The sequence below is a fragment of the Tympanuchus pallidicinctus genome, unplaced genomic scaffold (assembly GCF_026119805.1).
Source record: "Tympanuchus pallidicinctus isolate F22 unplaced genomic scaffold, pur_lepc_1.0 scaffold4, whole genome shotgun sequence".
NCBI lineage: Eukaryota > Metazoa > Chordata > Aves > Galliformes > Phasianidae > Tympanuchus > Tympanuchus pallidicinctus.
The window spans coordinates 13,398,017-13,415,674 of record NW_026294758.1 but is presented as its reverse complement, the minus strand read 5'-3'; the positions used below and the strand labels follow the sequence as shown (position 1 = coordinate 13,415,674).

General features: G+C 37.8%; 1 protein-coding gene across 2 annotated transcripts in view; it reads left to right on the top strand.

Moving 5' to 3' along the window:
* The window catches only part of EDIL3 (EGF like repeats and discoidin domains 3), a 271,818-nt gene that overhangs the window by 81,221 nt on the left and 172,939 nt on the right, over positions 1-17,658 (top strand). For both annotated transcript variants that reach the window (XM_052700525.1, XM_052700524.1), the window contains exon 2: positions 2,585-2,713. In XM_052700525.1, coding sequence (XP_052556485.1) covers positions 2,585-2,713 — 129 coding nt within the window. The remainder of the gene's footprint in view (positions 1-2,584; positions 2,714-17,658) is intronic.

Below are 17,658 nucleotides of genomic sequence, written 5' to 3'. Positions count from 1 at the left end.
GAATACAGTGGTTTATCTTTTTATCTTTCATATTCTTTTTCATGTTGCATAAATGAGATCAGGGGAACAAGAAGTCAGGAAAAAATTAATAAACGTGTTCCCTTTCACTTTAATGAGAATATCCATATGGATTAACATAACAAGTGTTTCCCTTCTAGGTTTTATTCAATTTATTTATTTAATTAAAGCCAAGGGAATATAGTTTTCAGAGCAGTCAGTTCATAATGATTATTCTTTCATGACCAAAATGCCTAAGTCATATGGATTCCAAAACAAACATCTATGGCAGGCCAAATAATGAAATGAGCACTGAGCTGAGAAATCTCAACTTGTTTATATTCAGAGAGGGAGGAAAATGATTTCTACTTATATGTAGTCCTATGACATAGAAAGATGCCGTTGACTCTTTTCGAATAGCTGTATGTCAAATTTAGCTGGAAAATATTCAAGATATATGTGTTAATACCAAGAAGATGGATCCACGATAAATCACTTTAATGAAGGTAATTTAAAGTTGACAAATTGAAATTTAAAAAACTAACGATCAATAAAAAAAATAAGTATTTTTTTTTCCATGGATGTGTAGAATTTATAAAGTTTCATACATCAGTTAAATTACTTAAGTGATTCTTAGACAATGCATGAGGCATTGATCTGCTGTCTGTGAGCCAGTGAGGTGTAGGAAATCTGGGCCTCCTCACTATTACTGCAGCCCGGAACATATTAAAATGTTACTACTACTGACATAAAAATGGATTTTGTATATTTCTTTCTACAATTGCACAGCAAAAGGCAAATTTTCGATTTCAAAAGTATACAAAGTAAGATACTCCTTGGGTTTTAATAATTGCCCGTCTGTAGATGTTGCTTAAAGTTGCATCTGCAAAACTGTTGCAGAACGAAACAAGTACACAAATTGCTGGTACTTCTAAAAATGATACTGAGCATATTGTAGAATAACAACAACATTCTGAAATGGAATATGTTACCTGTAAAATGATGCAGTTTTGTAATAAATAAAATTATATGGAAAAAAAACATATATGTGCATATGTGAGCAGCAATTACTTCAATTTACTTGCAGGATTATATACCATATAATTATACTTAGAAGATTTCAGGTACCAGATAGTACATTTTGGAATAATATATTTAAATGTTAGGAAACTCACTTTTTGGAGATCTGCTATTAAGCTATGTGGTTTGTATTCCCATGGTTTATGTCATGCTATATTGCGTTATATTGTGAAATTAAAATGTGGAAATCAATAGATCTCATAAATCTATCTTACAAGATGGAGTGTGAGATAGTTAAAAAAAAAAAAAAAAGATCTAAATGTGTATCTAAACTTCTGAGGAAAAAGTACGAAGTTAAGTCTACACAAAGAGGCTTTCTTTGGAATTGCTTCCAATTATCTGACTGGAGAATGGACACAAAATTACATCGTATTGTTCTTCCTGAATGGAAATGTAAAATGCATCATGTTTAGGTACCTGTTTTGCTGGGAAATAGAAGTTATCCACAAGGCTGTTCACTCACAAACATTAGATCAGATCTCATAGTGACAAAACAAGTATTACAAATGTTTTCAGCTGATTCAATCCTGTGTTTGAGCATATTTCTGGATCTGCAAGAAGCTATGATTCTCTCAGGGTGTTAGAGGAGTTGCAAAAGTTGGACAGGCACTTTTTTTTTAATATTTCCTCATGAAGGCTGTTTCAAATACTATCTGATAATGTATTGCACATACTAGTAGCATTGAAAACATATTCAAGTGCTGAGCATATGAAGCTGCCCTGTGGTACATCTTCCAGAGTTTACATCTTTCTGCTGTTCATCATCTTGATGCTAATTGACTTAGGAAGCTGTCTTCATCAAAAAACAATTAAATGACTGGCAAAACCTGCTCATTTGGCCTTATTTAGGAAGACTGAAACTACCTGCTGTGCCTGTGCTGGCACAGTCCAAAGAAATCTTGAAGCATAGCTAGTGCATAGCATGACATGGTTTTGAAGCAGAGCAGTTTTTTTTTGACTGACTGTTTCACTCTGCAGTCAGAACAAATGAGTTGTGGAAGAACTTTGTGAACTTCCTTGGGATGTGGAGTGGACTGTGGAGGAACACTGGACATCTGTGAATGCCCAAATCTTTGCCGTGGTATTGATATAGGTCTCTGTGTGGAGTGAAAGCCTCGCTGGAAGCACAGTTTAACTGTAGAGCTCCAGATTAAACATCATCAATTGAGTGCAACCTTACCATTAGAATTATGTAGCTCAAAATACTTCAATGGCTTTACTTTCTACTGGTGAACTTTATCCTGAAGTTAGGTAGAGATGATCTTCTAGTGTCTGATAAAAAATCAACGTAAAAGCACACTGCTGGCCCAGTGCTATAGCCTATGCACAACAGTACTGTGGCATGCCTGAGCCTGATGTGTCCTGATTTAGGAATCTATATATCTGAAACAAGATAATATAACCAAAGCCATTCCTCTCCATTCTGAATCACACTTAGAATACTTAGAACTTGTGCATAACTTCTGCGGAGTTTTTTATGAGAATCTTTTCTTCTTTTAACCCACAGGGGACTTGTGTGACTCCAACCCTTGCAAAAATGGTGGCATCTGTCTGTCAGGGCTGAATGATGACTTTTACTCATGCGAGTGTCCTGAAGGCTTCACAGATCCGAACTGTTCTAGTGTTGTGGAGGTTGGTAAGTGCAAACTTTAACTGATGGAATGGTGTGAATGCCTTGTTAATCTCTGGTTAACCGATCAGTGATTTTGTCCACTCCTTTTTGTGTAGTGTTGTCGTTGTTGCACTGGTACTGTTGTTCTGTGTCATAGATAACTATATTGTAACTAGTAGGTTGTTAACATGCATCTTCTGGGTCTATCTGCAAAACATATTCATCCAGAGTTCAGTTCTTTACTTCAGAAAGAGAAAAGATCATAATAGTAATTTAAAAGGGCTAACATTTCTCAAAGAACATTCTAATTAGAGATTTTGGTATACATTCTCGCTGATGTCAGTGATCAAATTGAACGTTTGGTTTCTAATGGCTAGGTCCAGTCAGGGAAGAGCAATTAGTTAAATAAGTAAAGTTACAGAAACCACGTAGGAGAGACTAACATAACATATAGTAGCTGCTTATCTGAATTTCAAAGCAATTATCTAGGTGGAAGTTGCAGTTAATGATGATGAACACATAGAGTGCAAATCAAATGTGTTATGATGATGTGCTTATGACTAAAAGTGAATGTAAATATGAATAGAAGCTCTAAAATACCTAGCAGTTTAGGTCCGTTTTAAGAAAAAAAAAATGAAAGTGCAAGGAAAAAGATGGTAGACAGCTCTTTATGCCATTCAGTCATTCTCAGAAGAGTGTAAGAGCTGCAAGCTGGTCAGTCTCCTATGACGTGCGTAATCAAACTCTATAGTCACAAAGTAGCTCTAAAGCAGGTATGATTTATTGAGTGCTGCGCAGATACTGGGTGCAAGGGGGATAGATCCTCCTGACTTGCACACCATCAGGAAAAATCATGCTACAGATAAAGGCTAAACCAATACTTAATGAATAGTTTTCCCCAAATTCGGATACTTATTCATTACACCCCCAAGAGTTCATTAGCATGCAGACCCTCCCCTCTTGTGTGTGCGTAGTGGGTTGTGGGATGAAGATTTGTCGTCTTCCTCGCGAAGGCTTCTGACCTTTCTCACTGTAAACTTCTGACCTTTCAGGGGGGCATCCCCCCAAACCGTTAACTTCTTGCCCTGTCGACATCTACTCACCTCCCTGCCAAATGTCCTCAGGCTGTTCTCAAACCCTTATCTTTATGGCCTTCGTCCCCCTCACTATCCCGACCCAGTGTCTGCCATTCCTTGTTTTCTAACAAGCTCTACATTCTTGCTTCTATAAACTAACTATTCCCCTTCACCTCCCTTATTCTCAGTCACTGTGAAGACTTCTTGACATTTTACTTCCACTTATGGGGCCCTTCCCACCTTTCACCTATGTTTTCCTGAAATAGCTGTAAACATTCACAAAGCAGAACAAAATATTAGACAATGCAGTTTATATAGGTGTATTTTCTACATACATCTTTGATATAGTCGTGGGAGTTAGGATAGAAGGATAAAATTCACTGAAGAGATGGCATTGTCTATCATATTTGTTCTTATTAGGAAAATAATGCTGCAGCTAGAGTGGAGGCTCTGTGGCATTACGTCCTGTCTAAAGGCTTTGCATGCCCTCTGTATGTTTCTTTTGCTGACAGCCAAAGTATTTGAAAGCATTACAACCCTTCAAGTATTTCACATCTTATGTCAATGTTTGTAATTTATCAGCCTAGGTTACACTAACATGCTTTGGCTGATGACAGCTGAGTAGAGCTCACACATTTTATTTCTGCCAGCTGTCCTGTAGGACACCAACCTTGGGCAAAAAAGCAACACCAACAACTGAGAGCACTTACTCCTACAAATATTCTTGAAACTCTAGGAGCTAGACTCAGCACCTAGCTAACACTGTGGCATTCCTAAATCTATGCAGTTTTCATTTCTTGATAAACAAGGCTATCCAGTTATATCTGAAGACACTCTTCTGAAGGCTAAGTATGTCCCTCTCTGTCATGAGATATGGCTTGCAGGACTGGATTCAGGATCCCACAGTTGCTTATCTTTTCTAAAAATGACACTTCAGTTGATCTAGAAGTGACTCGTAGGTCTCCACAATGCAATTTTAATTATGGCAGATTGGGTGGAATATGATTCCTCTGGACATAAGTTTCCCAGAAGCAAGTGTAATAGTTCCTCAAAGAGAGTGACCAATCTACTGGAGTAGTTAGACACCTATTGGACTTGCTCTGTCTGAAAAGTATCGATACAGTAGCTGGTTATTACCTAACATATGATTTGCTCAAGAATATATTTTTTTTCCTTGATACAGCCACCAAGAAACAGCTCTTGGGTCCTATTTCCCATCCTTTTGCTGGCTATGTTTATGAATGTTTGTTTGTCCTGCAGATACATACCACACTGTCCATAAAATGGCAGTGAAATGGGTTTACTGCAGAAAAATTTTGGATTTGTCAAGCACTTTGTTGGCAGAAAGTTGCACTGTACATAATGGGGAGGATGCCGAGGATGCCAACAGTGGAAGAATTTGAAGTTTAAGTGTATTGTGATAATTGCTACTGTAATTTACTGTAATTTACTTCTACGGATTAGCAGGGCTTTAAAAAAAGCACATATTCATAACTTAGTTTTGCAAACAGTTCAGACAAAATATGAATTAGGTAAACAGAGTAAAACATAAGCAAATGGAGAACTGTAAAGTGTTAATAACAGTGCTTATGCAGGCAGAATATGATGTAGGTCACTCTGAAAGCAGTGCCTCCTGTTTGTAATAAAGAGTACAATAGCACTATTTGATAGATCAAATTCTCCGATACAAAGCATTATTTTTCAACACAGTCATTACCATTAACTATGCATTAGCTCTCCACCAACACGTGTGTTGGCCAGCAGTGAAGGAGATGATTGTCCTCCTCTGCTTTGCCCTCATGAGGCTATATCTGGAGTAATACATCTGTGGCATATTACTACGGCCCCCAGCATGAGAAATGTATGGAAGTGTTAGAGTGGGATGAGAAGATGCCACAAAAATGATCAGAGGACTGGAACACCTCTCCTATTAAGAGGCTGAGGGAGTGGGGCTTGTTCAATCTGGAGGAGAGACCTCGTTACAATCTTCTAGTACTTATAAATAAGAAGGAAATCATTTTTGCATATGCCTAGGTAATGATAGGAAAACATAGAAAAAGGATCAATTTTAAGCTAAAAGAGGGAACATTTAGCTTAGATGTCACTGGGAAATTTTTCACTGATAAGATAGTGAGGCCCTTGCACAGGTTACCCAGAGAAGCTATGGATGCTCTGTCCTTAGAGGCATTTAAGATCAGGCTACATGGGACCCTGAGGAATCTGATTTTGTGTCTGATTTAGTGGTTATGAACCACACCCATGGCAAAGGGGTGGGAACTAGATGATATCGGAGGTCCCTTCTGTGATTTTTAGCAGCAGTGAACAAGAGCCTGTGTGCTGTAGTCATAAGAATCTGCAGTAGTGGAGATGATGTACAGCTGCACAGCTGCTACAGTGGCATCGCTGTTAGAATAATATTCCCACACTGTCTATCTTTCAATGTCCTGAACAGGTGAAAGTGAAAGGTCCCAAATGCAGACTATGTGATAGATGTAGTAGGAAAGTCCAGCCAAGACTGGCAATGCACTCCACAGTCTTCACATTTGGTACAGGACCAGTCATTATCTTGCTGGAAGAGAATGATTGTCTTCTTTCTTAGCCTGACTCTGGAATTTGGAGCCTTTGGCTCAATCAGTTCTGTGATATGGAGGTCAGAGTTGATGGTTTGGTCAGGTTCCAGGAAATCTAGAAGGATCACTACATCCCTATTCCAGCACACTGTACATCACTTTACCTACTCTGCACCTTTAAATTAGTCTTTGATGGGGAATTCACATATCACCACTCCACAGAGTGTTGTTTTGGCTCCAGCTCATAGTGGTTTCTCCTTGCCTCATCACCAGTAATGATGTGATCCGGGAAACTGTCACTTTCAGCCTCGTATTGGATCAATAGATTTTGCCAAACTTACATGTAGTGTTCTTTCTGTTCCTTTGTGGTCACTCATGGGCCCCACCTGACACAAACGTTGTGATATTCCAGTATTGCCACCATCATTTCTATCACACTGAAGCTAATATTAAGCTCTCTGTTTGTAATCTACGAGTTCATGAGGATGAGCTGATCAAGATGCTCTACATTTTGTGGTGTGACAGCTGTGCATGGTCACGTGGAACATGGCTTTTCTCTCACAGCACTAATGTCACTGCTGGAACACACCATTCACCACCTTACTGTGCTCACTTCCACTGGTTGGTGTCCACGAACATTCAGCAAACATCAGTGACTGTTAGTGTATGCCTTTTTTTCTACATGGAGGAATTCAGGGACACACCATTGCTCCACATACCCTTGCATGTCATATGCCATTCTGTCAGGCTGCCCCTGTGCTGTCATCTGTCATGTGACAGTTAAGGTGTAATGGAATATTGGGTAGAAAGCTTAACTTCTACTGCCACACCCCAATATTTACCTCTGGCATCCTGGGCCGACATCATGAAATACCAAGCATGTATTTTGAAGCAGCTCTCATACAGATTTTGTTTACAATTCAGAGGTAGAAGTAGAGGGAAACACTGGTTAAGTAAGAGATTTGTAAAAAAATTCCATATTAGTTTAAATACAGTGTTTAACTTATGTTTGACCTTTGTAATTATACTAAATGCATCAGTTCAGAGATACCTGTTATTTTTTTTTTTTTTTTCAATTACTATTATATTTTTAAGGGAGAAATAGAAGAAAAAGTAACTTACTAAAAACTGGCCTAGGCTAATCCAGCATTGTCTTCCTCTGCATGGTGTAAACAACTGAAAAACTAATACTTCCATTTAGTATTCAGGTTTTTTCCTATGAAGAATACAGTGTCTGGTAGACTCCGTGAATTCAAACACTGGAACATTCTAAATAAAGAAATAAACTGCATGATGGGCTTGAGAGCAACCCAGGTATTCAGGACCCTGAATGATTGCTTTTGCCTAATGTTTAGTAGTGGATGTAAGAGTGGCAAAAATATGCTAACAAAGGCTACTTCTCTTTAGCTTTCTAATGAGCTAATTATTTTAGTCCTTACAGTCTCAGAAAGGTTTCTTGATATTTTCCTGTAGTTGAAAGCATCAAGTTGGTTGAAGGTATTTAGCATGTTGAGAAGTATTGAGTAAGAGCAGAGTAGATTGGATAGAAGAAATAAGGGAAGAGAAATCAATATCCATCCTGCTCCCTTTGGAAGGGCTGAACAACAATAATGAAATGCAGTAGGGTATTCTATGCAGCCTATCATTAGATACTTCAATTTTAGACATTGTTGGCTCATAGTGATGAGATATTGTTGATCTCTGAATGCTAACTGGAAGTTCACAAGCTTTCAAGGAACCAATCTCAGACAGGAGGATTTCAAAGGAAGAGACAATAGGAATTTTACTTTACCATAGAATCACAGATTATCCTGAGTTGGATGGGACTCATAAAGATCATTGAGTCTAAATGCATTAAAATGAGAAATAAAAAGATGCAATACAGGTTCGTGTAATAAAAGAACAAAAATAATTCAAGGTAGGGAGATTAAATACTTACACAGACATCTCTACTATGAACTACCAAGACATCTGCGTGAGTGTTTCAAGAATGTAACTCCAGTTACATTTTTTTATAATCACATTAAGTTAAAATGCAAAAGAAGCCAGTATAATGTTAGCATCTTATTTCAATATTGGTGGTTTCTTTCTTAGACTTTACCCATGGAAAGTCATCCTGACTCTTCTGCCATAGCACTGCAGTATTTTCTGATCCTAAGAATTTGACTGAGCCTGCATAAAACAAAATTGCAATTCTGCTTTATTTTCTGCTTCTTTACACTGAATTCTATGTATACAAAGTCATGTTAAAAGAATTGAGATTGAAAGATAGATCTATACTATTATCCTGTTTGTACAGCCACATGATTCCAGTGCTCAGTGTACCCTAACAGACTGTAAATATTTGATAAACTGGAGGAGAATCAGATAGAGGCAAGCAGGAGAAATTACCCTGTGGTTCTTCTTTTCAATACAGTACATCCTCCAGTGAGGCAGAAAAGGATTTATCTTAACAGATAAGAGTAGTAGGTAATTATATTGTGCTTCCCAAATAGTAGGATCTTTTGCAAAGCTAATAAGGACACTGTGGCCTCAGTTATGCTCCTGTATCTTTAGCAAAATGAATTTTAGCTTAAATTGAAAAGATTGACATATAACATTTGTGTTGAATTGCCTTAGTGACAATGATTTGACAGACTTTACATAATTTAAATAGCTTGCGAGTAATTCTCAGAAACCATGTAAATTACAGACGTACCATAACCTGCAGGTGTTGCATACAATTAATAAACTCTTTCATACGCATTGTTAAGTAAAACTATTAATGTGAATCCTAATCAATATGAATAGTCATTGAATGAAAAGAAGCTTAGTCATGGAGATTACACTCGGAGAATAGAGTCAGTGTGGCTGTATGCATTGAAATAAGACTGGGAAAAATGTTCTTTAAACATGCAGTTTTATTTTATTTGGTGTGTGCACAGAGACAAACAAATCTAGAGGTAAAAGTTAAAGAAAAGGGTAGCTAAGTCTAGTATACCATAGGGCTATTAGTATGTTTCATGAATGAACATGTTCTTCACATTTGGAAATTGAAGAACTTAAAATTACTCCATTTTGGTCTTCCAGGCTGAAATTCAACAGTCATTCACCAGAATAGACTGGTGAACATGTTTAGTTTGTGTAACAGAGCCAAGAGGACATTAGAAGAGAGCCTGCAACAATTCCAGCCCTGCATTCAAATAGGCCATCCGGATTCTTTTAGAAAGTGCACCTTTGGTATCAGATCTGATTGATTATCACCAGTGAAGAAGACTTCTTGACAGTCAGTGCCAGTGCTTGGCTAACCACACAGTGAAAATACCAACCTACAAACCCACCGCTCTTCCTCAGTATGCTTAAGTGGAATTCCCTGGAAATATTTTTCTTCCCATTCTCACTCATTTTTGGTCCATTGAGGAAAACTAAGCTCTGTTTTCTTTATTTCCCTGACGCTTTGCTACTCCAGCATTAACAGTCCCAGTTCTCCTAAGCGCTCCTCATATGTGAGATGCTCTAATCTGTTAGTAATTGTAGGCAAGTGAACATCTCCTTCTACCTATTGGCAGTGCTCTCATCTCAGTTTGACCAGAATACTGGTAGTTATTTAGACTGTGGACCCATATTTCATAATGTTCTCTCTGGTGTGTATGTGTATTGTCAACCAAACTGGCTCTAATTGTCGCTATTGTGGTAGTGTGTAATCTAAATGATTTATCCACTGTCAATCTCATTGTAAGAAGACTTTTTGTACGGTCAATTCTTCTTCAGTAAGAGGTCATAAGGACTTGCTTTTAAAAATGAGTAATTTAACATTTGGAAAAGTTATAAAGTATCCACTTATGATATTTCTTTTTCTTGCAAATTGTTTCAGCAGTCCTGTTGAAATAAAAGTGGAACAGTGGAGTAGTGAGTGTAGCTGTATTTATTTGTGTATAGGAAGACTTATCAGCTTTTCTGACGAGTCTCTTCTTGGAAAAGAGTGAGATGTAGTGGGAGGGGTAGAAAACAAATTATTCCTTGCTAGGCTTTAGTTGTGATGCCTGTTTGTTGTCTGCTGATTTCTTTCCTTATGGGGAAAGAGGGAAAGTGCTAGTTTTCTTCAACAACTACTTACTGCTGCTGAGTACTTAGTAACAGCTGGATTTCCTCTTTTGAGAAATGGGAAAGGTTGTTAAATGGAGCTCCATCAATGTAGCACCTGAATAAAAGAATCTTTTTTTTGTTTATTTGGGTTTAGAGGAAGATATGCCCAAGATAATTGCTGAAGTTTGAAGTGCACTCTTGTATTACTTTTCTTACAGTAAGAATTGGCAATATGATTAAGGACTACCAACCTTCCTCTTAGTAAAGCTGTAGCAGTTGTCATACATTCAGTATGTTGATAACATTTCTCACAGTGTTCTGTCCCAAAATCTAGTGACCATAGATCCATATCTCTCTTGCAGCAATTTTATGTAGAATTGATTATAGGATGGAATTTAACAGGGAAAGCGTTAGGACACTCAATTCATGAGGAAAGGTTTTCATAACATATGGAATTCTACTGAAAGTTAATCAATAGATATTAATAAAAATAATTTGATTAAGTTTTAATTTTTAGCTTCTAAGTAGCCTGTAGAGTGCATGCTACTCAGAAATCTAAACTGAGTAAACTAGTGCAAGAAAAAGGACTTAATAAATGACATTAAATGCAGATCAGAAAAGATTTTGCAGTATGAGTAATAATGATACTGCAAAAACTGTTGGCTTTGCTGTAGATTGCTTGTAAACCTCTTGTGAAAGTATAATCTCAGGTCAAAATTGGTGAGAATACTAATGCAGTGGATATTAGGTCAGTGTCAGTAAGTTGAGTGATCTGTGAAACATTTTATGTGTGAGTTATGTATGATCATGTTCATATAGACTGAAGCTAATACCTTGTGAAGAGAACCTCTGTTCTTGGATACTGAAGTTTAAGTTCACTGGGATATTGTCTCCGAATAACAGAATGGCTGAGGTTGGCAGACACCTTTGAAAATCACCTAATATGACTCCTTCTTCTCAAGTGCAGCCAAACTGCGCAGGTTGCCCAAGTCTGTTATCTAGTCAGGGTTTTATATCCTCCACAGGAACTGTTGTGATGAAGACTCCACAAAATCACTGGGCTGCTTGCTCCAGCATTTGACCATACTAAAAATTAAAAAGTTTGTGTGTGTGTGTTAATGCAGAATTTCCTGTTTTCTAAGTTACACCCATTGCCTCTTGTCCTTGCACTGGACATCACTGAGATTGGCCAGGTTTCATCTTCTTTGCACTCTCCCTTCCGATATTGATGTATGTGAACATGATCTCCACTAAGTGTTCTCTTCTTCTGTTCCAGACCCTTCACCCTTCACCCTCATATAAAAGTTGCTTCACTCTCTCTGTGGTCCTTTATTGAATTTGTTTCGATAGGTCCATCTCTCCCTTGTGGAGAGACCACGCTGAACTCAGTACTTCTAGTATGTCTCACTAGCGCTGAGCAGAAGGAAAAGATCACCTTTCTCAACCTCTTGGTCATACTCTGAGTAATACTGACAAGGATTCTGCTACCAATTTAAAAAGAAGATGATTATGTACTCCTGAGTTTAATCAGGACATACTCTTTATACAGCATCCTGAAGCACGTGGCTAATCTTAACAGTCTATGTAGTAGCATTATCTCAAGATGACCATCCATGATAAGTGTGAAGTTTAGCTCCCTTGTGAAAAGTATCCTGTCAAATAAACGGTATCCTGAAAACCTTATCCTTTTTTTTTTTTTTTCTTTTTTTTTTCTTTTTTTTTTCACTTACAGCTTTATTATTTGAAAAGATAGAAAGATAGACTGGCAAGGAATGAGTAGTCATACACTTCAGAGCATTTGATAAAAGAGCAGTGCAATATATTGAGGGAGATTTTGTGCATTCCTGTCTAATTCAAAAGACAAAGTTGAAACATCCAGACTTGTTACCAGAGCTACTGCTCAGAATTACATAAATATAAAATAAATAGATAAATGCAAAGATAAACAAGGTTAATGAGATCAAGGTGGCCTGCTAAATTTTCTCAGACTGTTTTCAATGGAAGCAGTGGAAGCTCTTGATAGTAAATTGAGTTTTTATTAAAAGCAGATGCCAAGTGTTGCATAGAAAAATTTTCAGAAAACCATGTATGTAGGTCATGGAGGACTGTCACAAAACAGTGAGGTGTGAACTCTCTACCCAGGTGCCATTCAGTTGGAAATTCCGTGTATGTAAGATTTGCTCCAGAAACAAGACTTAACAGACTTCAGATGTGATCTACCCCAGCTATGTTTATCTGAAAAGAGGTCTCACCAAGCACTTGTTCATTCCCATGAGATAAGTCCATTTCCACCTATATGCAGCTGACAAAGATATTCCCCTGGTTTTAAAGGTTGAAGTATAGATAGAGAAAAATCAGAGTGGTTTCCTGAGCAGTGTGATGTATCTGGATTCTGAAATGTTAAGAACTGGCTTCAAACAAGTAAGTACAATAAACAATTATATTTTGCCAGATGTGCCAGTGAAACAGCACATAAAAATCTGCGAAGAGCTTATTTTAGCAGCCAAGGAAAATTGCTTTTTGGTGCATGCTCTAACATTGTCAGGAGAAAAAAACGTGCAAATAATTCAGTGGCTTTTATAGAAAGCAGTCTTTTTGGACAACAGCTGTAGCAGATAAAAACAGCTGAATTGAAGACACATTGAGACACATCAAGATCTAATGAAATAAATATACTGGTACACAATTGTATGAACATCTCACATACACCAGAATCTCCGAAATAGACCAGCTGCCTGTGAGACCTGCTGACTTCGCTGCTAGGTTGTTTAAACTGAACATCCATATTATGTCGATTTTGTTGTTCAGAATTTTGGTGTTTTTTTTTTTTTTTTTCATTGTTGTTGGTTTTTTTTTTTTCCCCAGTGAAAAAAATAACTGTAGAACTGTAGTTTCTAAAAATCATGCAAGCTTTGTTCAGAAGAATTTGGTGTTTTCTGAAGAAGATCGTGTTGTGCGTATCATGTGCTCATTAGCTGCAGCATTGAGCCAGAGTTTTTCTAGACTCTTTGGTTTTACAGAATTCTTGTAAAAAGTCAAATGTTGAACATACTTCCCATCCCATCCATTTTTCGTGCATATGTGCATGTATTTAAAATACTTTTTTTTTTTTTTTAATTGCTAGTAGAATTGGCTTTTTGGTAGATGAAATCTTCGACACCTCATGCCATCACAGCTCAGAAGGCCAACAGTATCTGGGCTCCATCAATAGAGGGGTGGCAGCAGGTACAGGGAGGTGATTGTCCCCCTCTACTCAACACTTTTGACAACTGCATCCAGAGGTGAGGTCCCGATTACAAGAAACATGTGGAGCTGTTGGAGTGAATCCAGAGGGATGAAGCACATTTAGTGGTTGAAGGAGCTGAGTTGTTCAGCTTGGAGAAGAAAAGGCTTCGAAGAGACCTCATTGTGGCTTTCCATTTCTAAAAGGAAGCTTATAAACAGGAGAGAGACCAACTTTTTTATGGGGTCTGACAGTGACTGTACGAGGAAGAATGGTTTTAAACTAAAAGAAGGGAGATTTAGGCTAGATGTTGGGAAGAAATCTTTGCTCAGAGAGCGATGAGACCCTAGCACAGCTGCCCAGACAGGCTGTGGATGCCCTATCCCTGGAGGTGTTGAAGGCTGGGTTGGATGGGAGGCAGCCTAGTAGGTGTCAGTCGTATCCAATGTGAATTGGATATGATCTTTAAGGTCCCTTCCAACCCATGTCATTCTTTGATTCTATGATTGTTGATTTATACTATAATCTGCCCGTATGTATGATTTCTGTGTGTGTGCCTTTATCTGTGCCAACATTAAATCCAGGCTATACGATTTCTTGTCTGACTCCTAGGAGAATGAAGAGTTGCAGAAATTTTGATATTTTTAAAATACGCTAAGAGCTATCAAGGAGGATTACTTACTCATCTATTTTACTGGAAATTAAGTGATAGCTTAATAGATTTCTTTTCCTGTTCCTTGACTTTTTTGGCAAATGTATATAGTATTGATGCTTTTGAAGAGCCTCGATGACATAATTTATCATAAAATGTAGACTTCAGAAATAGATGTTCTTAAAGTCCTGTTTCAGTTTGTATTCTTATTTTATATGATCTAGTGTTCTTCTGGATTTTTATTTAGAAGGTTATGACTCAACAGCTTGGGAACAACTTGCTAAAATAAAGATGCCAGAAGGAAGCTGATTCTTTAGCTGAAAAGGCAAATTAGTCTTTAATTAGATGATAATTCTGGCATCCTATGAGATTCAGATTAGAAAATTTTAGACTTCCTAGGCAAAAATGATCAGATGCAAAACCTGATGATGCTCAGGTTAATGCAGTTTCTAAATGCACTGCACACAGCAGTTCCAGAATAAGAGATAAAAATTAGAAGCTGAATATTGAGACTCAGAGACAGATGGATTTTACTATATTTTCTTCTTCTTTTTTTCCCCTCCAAGTTATTTTCCAGATGTTTCTCTGCAAAACTATTTATATAAAAGGCTCATTAAGCAGAGTAAAATTCATCATCAGTTGGAATCACATTTGCCTTTTTTTCCACGAGTATTTTTAGTTATATTAAAGTAATGAAATAAGGAAACGTTCTTTTAGAATGCTGATTCTATACAGAGATGCTGTTGGTTCTTACCTCCTTTTCTTTTATCCATTATTAAACATTATTGTGTTTGGAAGCAGAATAATAAGGGTGTCCAAGTGTTATTTGAATAAACTTAATATTTCTAACTCTTCCGTCTTTATTTCAAATATCTGTTAAGGCACTTGCAAGATCTGATCTTTTCAGTAATCTGTTCTAGATAAGCACTTAAATGTTTAAAACAGTGTGATGTGTCTGCTCCATTTTCTTGACATCTGTGAATATTTGGAATAGTGCATGAACTTATTATGGTTTTAAAGTGGAATATATATAACTAATACCGTCTTGAATGAATGTACCTTGTTCTTACATTAAAGACTGAGAACTTTTGGTAGAAGTGGACACAACTCTTAACGCAGAAAAATAATGCTGCTATATCCCACATGATGTTTTTATCTTACTTTTCTCAGCAAGAGTCCTCAAGATTCCCATTTTACCTGGATAAGGAGAGTAGCTAAAATATTCTAGCTCTTTCTGTTTCTTGTGTAGGTGTAGTTACAGGAACTTCCTCACAAGTTTATAGTTGAAAGTTCAGACTACTGAATAAAATTAGGATTTGTTAAAAGGAGTAAGACAAGGCTCCCACTGTCTTGTCTTCCTAGTAAATGCTCGAGGATCATGGTTTGGGGGAGTGAAATGGCACCATGTACACCCTCAACTTCTTTTCTTGGCGCACTGGAGAGGTACAACCATTCCAGTGTGGCATGAGTTCTTAGGTTGTTTTTTCTCTCTCCAGCTCTTTTGTGCAGTGACAAGTTAGACACCTTTTTTTCTTTTTGTTTTGGTCCCAGATTGGATAATGAATGCTTAAATAAAATGTTAACTGTTTTAGCACATGAATAATTTCATTTAGAGATACTGGGTTGTTTTCATGTTATGTCACAGGTGAACAGCTTTGTTAACTTGCTGATGTCTAAAATGAGCAGTTCCAGAATAAGAGATATAAAATGATTAATGATAATTAGTCAAGTTTATGTTATAATATTAATGGCCAAAATTATAGAGCAAGAAATTCTGTCCTAAATTATTTCATTAGTATAGCGCTTTATATAGCATAGTATTACTTCAGCACAACACCTGGATGAGAATTGCCATTGCATTCTGAGTCAAAGGAGACAAAATAATCCTTCTGTGTTTTATAAAGGGGTAAAAAATCAACAGGAAAAAAAAATTACATTTTCAGCTTGTGATTTTCTGACTACATATATAATACTAGCATACTAGACTAGCTTGAAGTACAAACACTTCAGTCATCCACACCATCTCCATTTTGAATCACACACTGGACCGAGTCAGCCCATTCTGAAGTCTGGAAAGGCATTTGCAAGGGATTGATTTGAACACGTGTTTGAATTCTTGTTTATTAGATGTGAGAAGGTGGCTATGTGATTTGGTGAACCCATACTTTATCTTCATTTGTATTTATAATGCTGTTCAACTTATTTGTCTCTTCATGCATAATTGGTGCAAATATACATAGTTCCACACTTCTGATCTATGCTTTTGACAAGCATCTAATTCAAATATGCATGTATGCATGCAAGTTTTTCGATGTTTTTTTTTTTTTTTCCAAATGGATGTATACAAGGCATGCATATATAATCTACTTGTCCACATGCACAAAATTGTAATGTCCTAAACCTATTCCCTCCTCCTCTCTTCACAGACTGATAGGAGAGGTCATAGAAGCATGCACTCAGAATTGCTTGAGTTAGAAGGAATCTTTAAAGGTTCCTGCAGTGAACATCTAGCACTCCACATCTGGACACTGGATACAGTACTCCAGTCTGCTGGTCATGCTTCTCTTGATGTAGCCCAAGATATTGTTGGCTTTCTGGGCTGAGAGGTCACATTGCTGGCTCATGTCCTCACCAGCACCCCCAAGACCTTTTTGGCAGGGCTGTACTGCATTCTTACATAGAATCATAGAATCACAAGGTTGAAAAGGACCTACAAGATCATCTAGTCCAACCGTCCTCCCATTACCACTGCTACCACAAGCTACTAAACTATATATTGCAGCTCCTCATCCAGACACCTCTTGAACACTGCCAGGGATGGCAACTGCACCATCTCCCTGGGCCATTCCAGTGCCTGACTATTCTCTGAGAGAAAAAGTATTTCTTAGTCTAATTTAAATCTCCTCTGGTACAGCTTGCAGCCATTTGCTCGGGTCCTGTTTGTTGCCTGGGAAAAGAGGCCAAACCCCTCCTCATCACAACTTCCCTTCAGGAGCTTGCCCCCCAGCTTGTCCAGATAGTGCGGGTTGCCATGACTCAGGTGCAAGACCTCGCACTTGGCTTTGTTGAACCTCATGAGGCTCTCCTGGGCCCACTGCTAGAGCTTATCTAGGTCTCTTTGGATGTCATCTCATCCCTCAGGCATGTCAACCACACTGCAGAGCTTGGTGTCATCCACAAACTTGCTGAGAGTGCACTTGATTCCACTGTTGATGTAATTGATGAAGATTGCTGATCTCCATCTGGATGTGGAGCTATTGATCTGCTGTTGGTGAAGCCATGCTCATTCTCTTTATCACCTCCCTGTCTTGCATGTGCCTTAGCATAGCTTCCGGGAGGATTTGCTCCATGATCTTTCCCAGCGCAAGGGTGAGACTGACAGG